At 35.3% G+C, this 6,175-nt stretch overlaps 1 protein-coding gene across 2 annotated transcripts in view; it reads left to right on the top strand.

Annotated features, from left to right (window-relative positions):
• PIGF (phosphatidylinositol glycan anchor biosynthesis, class F) overlaps nt 1-6,175 on the top strand; it is a 19,874-nt gene that overhangs the window by 1,900 nt on the left and 11,799 nt on the right. For both annotated transcript variants that reach the window (XM_010182744.1, XM_010182743.1), the window contains exon 3: nt 830-946. In XM_010182744.1, the coding sequence (XP_010181046.1) occupies nt 830-946 (117 nt within the window). The remainder of the gene's footprint in view (nt 1-829; nt 947-6,175) is intronic.

Below are 6,175 nucleotides of genomic sequence, written 5' to 3'. Positions count from 1 at the left end.
AAATGTTTTAAGGGGCAATCCTCCTTGCAGATATTGGTACAAGTACTTGTGTATTTCCTGGTACATTGGAAGTTAAAGGATAAGCTCCTGGCTGGGGGAAGAAGGGTGGCTGTTTTGGGTTTTGAGGGTGTTTTTGGTGGTTTGGTGGTTTTTTTTGTTTTTTAGAAGCTGACTCTTACAATTTCCGTGCATTCGTAGAGGTGTGGTGTTCAGGACAGTTACAAACTCTTTTTACTTTGAATATTCATGTTAAATGCGTGGGTACATTTTTCCATGTTTCGCTTAGTCATTTTACCCATAAGATTCTAAACCACACTTCTTTCATCCTTTTTATATTAGTGTGTTAATTTTTAGGAATTATTAAAGAAAGAAAAAGAAAAAAAGGAGAGGCAAAGGCATGAAGCAGCCTGATTTCTGAGAGAGATAGTGTGTTACTAACAGGGGCATCTTCTAGTTTGATTTCATGGTTGCTTCCACAACATCAAACTAGAAAAATAAAAGGAATAATTAAGTAAATATGCAAGTGTACTTCAATTCATAACTGATGTCCTGTATGAGGTACACCTGTGGTTTTTTTAAATGTTAGAGGTAAGATAGTTACTGCGTTTCAGTCTTTGAGGTAACAAACAGATGCCAGAATTCTTTCCGTCTTTCTTTTTCCTTCTTACTCTGTAGAATAGTATACTTTATACTCTACATGAACTTTAAGAAAGCATGCGTGCTTTCATAAGCTCACTTCCAGGGTTGTTTTTTTTTCTTTCCTAAGTCTTGGAACTCTGAGAAGATTAGTAACTACCTCACTTAATTTTGTCATATTCCTTCTTTGCAGGTCAGTGACTGAGACGTTTCTGTTTGCAGTTCTCCTGTCTACCTTTACTACATTACAATGCTTGTGTATGCTGGGACCAAACATACAAGCATGGATACGGGTATTTAGTAAGAATGGGTAAGTTCTGTTCTAAAGTTCATTACTTTACCCAGAATAGAAATGGACAGAATTAATTTAAACAATCTATCATGGAAGTTTTTGTAAAGAAGGAAAAACTTCTGGAATTATGGGTGGTTTTCGTATTTGTAATTAGAGACTTATGAAAGCTTTTCTGACAAAGAGAATTATTATTTATTTTGAGCATGTTGATTCAGAAAACTGGCTTTTTATTTTTGTTGTCCAGACACTGAATCTCACTTTTTATATGTTTGAAGGAAGTAGTTTCAAACATGCATTTTCCTGGTGTAAAACCATTGCGTGGTACAGTATGATGGTTATCACATAAAGAGGAGACCTGAGACTGAGCTGTAAAGGGAAACTCTTGCACATGATCCAATAGTACCTAAGTAAACATAGTTTTTAAAATAGGCATAACAAGCCAAAACAAACACTATTTTGAGCAGTATTTTTAACTTGAATATAATGGTGAAAATTACATTTAATTTACTGTGGTCTTAAGTATGTAATCTTGGTGGTTTCCTATTGATGTTATGGTTTAATGTATCTGTGTTCATTTTGTTTGTGTGTGGTGGGGTGATTTTATTGGGTTTTGTTGAATTATTTTTTATGTTTTGAGTGATGTTTTGTTATGTATTGTGGTATTGATTTTATTTTTGGTTTTTAGGGATTTTTGTTTTTACTGTTCTGTGTCTGAGTGTTTTTTGTTGTATTTATTCTTTTATTGTGATTTTTTTAATATTGTAATTCTTTATTGTTGGTTGTTTTTTTACTTAATGTGAGTTTTTGGATTCATTGGTGTGGTGTCTTTAATCCTAATCCAAGTCCTAATCCTAATCTCAATCCTAATAATTTTTCATATTTCAGATATAACTGTTTTCAGTGTCAGAGTTTTCAAACATTAGGTTTTTTTTCAAGATTATGTTTAAAGTGAAATGAGCCTTTTTACTTCATTTTCACCTCAGTGACAGCAATGACATTACATGATACAATATATTTTTCAGAAGCATTCTATCTTTTCTGCCTTTTTTCACTCACTGAATAACAAGGGTTTTGAAAGATTGGGATGCTGAAATATAAAGAAGCTCCACACGTGCTTGGGGTTTAATAATAAGATGTTAACATTTGTTCCCTTTTAATAGTTTGTAAGGGTGAAGTCTCATCTCAAACAAAAGTGGGAAGTTGTATAACACTGCTGATCTGTGGAGTTGCTTTTGGTTTGAACTTCTATAGAGGAGGGCAAAAGTAGACTTTTTATAGTGGAATACTGACTTTTGGTTTATCTCAGCTTACTGAAAAATATATTGAATTCTTATTCAAGTCAGTTATGCTCTTTTTATTACTGTTTTCAGTGGAAGGGGAGAATAATAGAAATGACACCTTACACTAGTTTAATAAAAGCATGAAGTTGTTTAGTCAAAAAAAATATTGCAGATTCACTTGGTCATCTTTGGAGGTTTTGAAACTGGGAAAAATAGTTAAGTTCAGGTGTCAAACAGATGTTTGACAACAAGCATCTTTCCTGATCTAGATCTTAATGTTATTTTAGTACAATTACTGCACAGGAAATAGGGTTGTCTTGTTTTGGTATTTTGTTGTGACAAATTCTACATACTTCTTACTAGTGAGCTGTGTGACGTTATCTGAATAAAATGTCTCTTTAACGATGGTGTTTATTTAGACTAACCTCTGAAGGAAAATAGACTGCAAAGAAATACTGTAGCAATTTTTTTAATGTATTGCAGCAAGCTGCTCTTTTAAAAATCCTGTGTTTTTTCTTTTGACCTCATTAATAACTTGGGACGTCTTGTGCTTAGGCATGAGTTGAGTATAGATGTGATGTGTTAAAAGGTTGTCTGTCTGACTTAGCTGTGTGGAATGAGGTGGGACTGGTTGAATGGAGGAAAAGGATAGTTAGGTAAGATCAACACAGCTGTTTGCCTTGAAAGAAGAATTTGGTGAATTGAATTGCACTGGGACAGCAAGCCGGAAAGTCTGATTAAGAGTATAGCTTAAATATGAAAACAGAATTTGTTTTAAAAATATCTAAATACTATTTAGACTTAAGTAACCACTGGCATTTATTTTTGTTACTCTTTTTTTGCCTGTGCAATATTTATAAGATAGAAATGTGCATGTGCTGTTGTCTTTGTAGAAAGACAGAAAAAGACATATACAAAAAGAAAGTTAATCTTAGTGTATAAAGTGTAAATAAGTAGCAGATATTAATTACCTCACTATTGCTCTGAATAGCTTTCTGCTATGTTTTAGATGGGCTAATGTGAAAATACTGGTGCACATAGTATCTTGTTACAGGACTATTCATAAAGCTACATCCAAGTAACTTGTATGTAATCTGTTGCATGGTAATAGCCATGGTACAATTGAGTCAGGGTGGCATTTTGGGAATATTTTTTCTGCAGAGATGCTTAGCTTTTTCTGTTTCCATTTACAGCACTTGGAACCATTCACCTCTAGTAAAATCACTTCTAATAAAGTTACTACAAGATCAGTCTTTAACTGCCCATGCCTCTAGGAGTTGGATTACATGTGCCATCTCATGATAACCTGCCATCTGTGGCACTGCGGGTTTATTTTATGTATTACAAAGTTTGCATTGTTGGCAGGTTGGAGGGGAGGCGTTGTATGGTTGGGGTTTTTTGAATACAAGAAACAATTACATCAAATGCAATTGTAGCTCAGACAGAAAATTGCATATGCCTCATATTTTCAAACTGAGTACACTTTTGAATTGGAAATGTCAATATGATGGACCAAATAGATATATTATTTCAAAATTAGCTTTATTTTAAGAAACTTGAACAATTTCTTCTTACCCACGTATTTATATCCTGTGTACACATAGAATGTGTGAGAAAAGCAAGCTTGTGTATTCTACATCATAAAAAGTTAAATTCTAAGTAAGTAGGCTGTAAATAGAGCTCTCCAGTACTTCTACGTTTGGGAAGCACTGCCAGCTGTCTCTGGACTCTGTATTCTGACATGCACTGTTGTGACTGATGTCATGACAGTGATCATATGCTGCTGCAAGCAGGTAGAGGGAAGTAAAACTATAGAAAGGGTTACTGGCACTAATGGAAGCAGGTGACTATTCGTTAAGTGGCTTTTCAGTAGCTGTTGGCTGAAATAGCCTCCTCATAAAAGCCTTTAAGAAATCAGCTTTCAGTTGCTGATTTTTTTATTTTGCTCCTTATGGAGACTATTTCTTTCAAATCATGTCTGAGTAATTATGTTGAAATTTATGGTATAATAGCAATTATAAGATGTCACCTGGATGGGAAACAAATGTTATTTGGTGCTCGTAAAAAAAAAATAGTATAAACCCATGATTTTAGGGCTCCTTTCAGTTAATTTCATCAATTTCATCACTTGTTTGTGAACCGCATACTTTGACAGTCTTGGAAATGTTCTTTCTAAAGGTGGACATCATCAAAGTGGGGGCTGCTTTGCACTTCAGGACTGCCACAGCGCAGAATTCTAGATCTTGTCTATCCAGGAGCTGTCGTAGTAAATAATTTTGTTAACTACCCTCTTAATTCAAATGTTCATTAAAACAGCACTCAATGTATTGGATTATTTAAAGAGGTTAAATAACTACTTAAGTTTTCAAAAAAAGGCATTTGTGCCACTAGTGATCATTTATTGTTTTAAATATTGCTAGTTTTGCCTGCAGGATGGTTTTAATTGTAGCTTTTTCATAGTTAAAGAAACCTGGAAACTCAAAGTTTATAAGTGTTGCTGCATTTGTTAACCTCATGTAAATAATGAGATGGATTAATGGGTTAAAAAATACCTGTGAAAATCCTGATAGGTGGCATTCTATGCAGAAAAGAGAAAATCCAAGCATTGTTCCTGGGGGATAATGTTGAAGGACAAGTCACCCTTGTATTTGAGTAGCCACTGTCCATGCTGCAGAGAATCACAGAATCAGTAAGGTTGGAAAAGCCCTCTAAGATCATCAAGTCCAACTATAAGTTCAACATCACTGTGGCCGCTAAACCATGTCTGAAGTGCCACATCCACGCGTTTCTTGAACTCCACCACCTCCCTGGGCAGCCTGTTCCAAAGTAGTTGAATTAGCAGCTCAAGTGGTTGCCAAACTACCAATGGCTGTTCTTCACTTGGGCACTGTGCCTTGCTAATTCTGTTGTTTTGCTTTTGGACTCAGTCTGATACCTCCATATGGCACAGCAGTATGTGCGTAGATTTACCAGGCAAGATGTCTTGTGGGGTGTAAATGTACCTCAGTCAGTCCTCAGTATATTCTGCTGGCTTTAAGGCTGTAGAAGAAACAGTTCCTGTTTCTGCTCAAAATGTCAATGTTGCACTGTAAATATTATAATCTCTATGACCTTTATTTTGCAAACAGTAAAAAATATTTGCCTTACACTTCTAAGCTGTTTGGTCAATATCAAATGCAGCAGCGAGTTACATGTACTCAGAAGTCAGAAATTTTAGACTCCTCAAAACAAGGTCGAGGGTTAAAGCTTAAATGTCTGCAACCTAAACAGCACATGTGAAGTTTGGAGTTTACTATCCAGCTAGGCTTCTAGCCATAAAAAATGCCCATCTTTTTTCTTCTGTTGGCTAAAACTAGGTTTGTGTTTATAATGTGAGATATAGCAACCTTTAAGATCCAGATCTTCTTACCTTACTGATTTGGAGCAGGGATTTGACCCCTGTTCTCCTATCTCAGAACTGTGCCCTACTCTGTTCTGAACTTATGTTTTTGTTTCTTAATTGGTACCAGCTACTCAAATGATCATGCTTGAGAAAAGCAAAGCAATCACTTGGTAGACTGATGGTGGACAGTAAGTGCTCAGCTATTAAATGGAAACCCAACTTTTCCAAAACCTTTGAAGTCAGCAGTGGTAGAAGGCTATAAACTGAGAACTGGAGTCATTAATATCTGTTCTGGTTTATGTGCCATGATTGGCAATGCAGGAATTCTTTAGCACACCATAAATTTATCCTGCAGCCAGTGTACTTGAACTTGGATGCAATGTTGCTGAAGGACTGCAAAATGCAGGTTGCATTTTTTCTTGCAATGTTTCTTTTCAGTTGAAATTTGCTTTAAAGTATTCACATAGTGGACTTCTATTTTAAATATCAAATTGTCTTAGTAATGAAATGACAACATGGCTCCACCATAGAGTACTTTTTGACTGTGCTTGCACTTTCCTGTCCAATCTTATGCTACCCTTTTGT

The sequence above is a fragment of the Mesitornis unicolor genome, unplaced genomic scaffold (assembly GCF_000695765.1).
Source record: "Mesitornis unicolor isolate BGI_N332 unplaced genomic scaffold, ASM69576v1 scaffold9364, whole genome shotgun sequence".
In the NCBI taxonomy this organism is placed as follows: Eukaryota; Metazoa; Chordata; class Aves; order Mesitornithiformes; family Mesitornithidae; genus Mesitornis; species Mesitornis unicolor.
The sequence above is the reverse complement of the archived record's forward strand: the minus strand, read 5'-3'. Positions and strand labels throughout refer to the sequence as shown.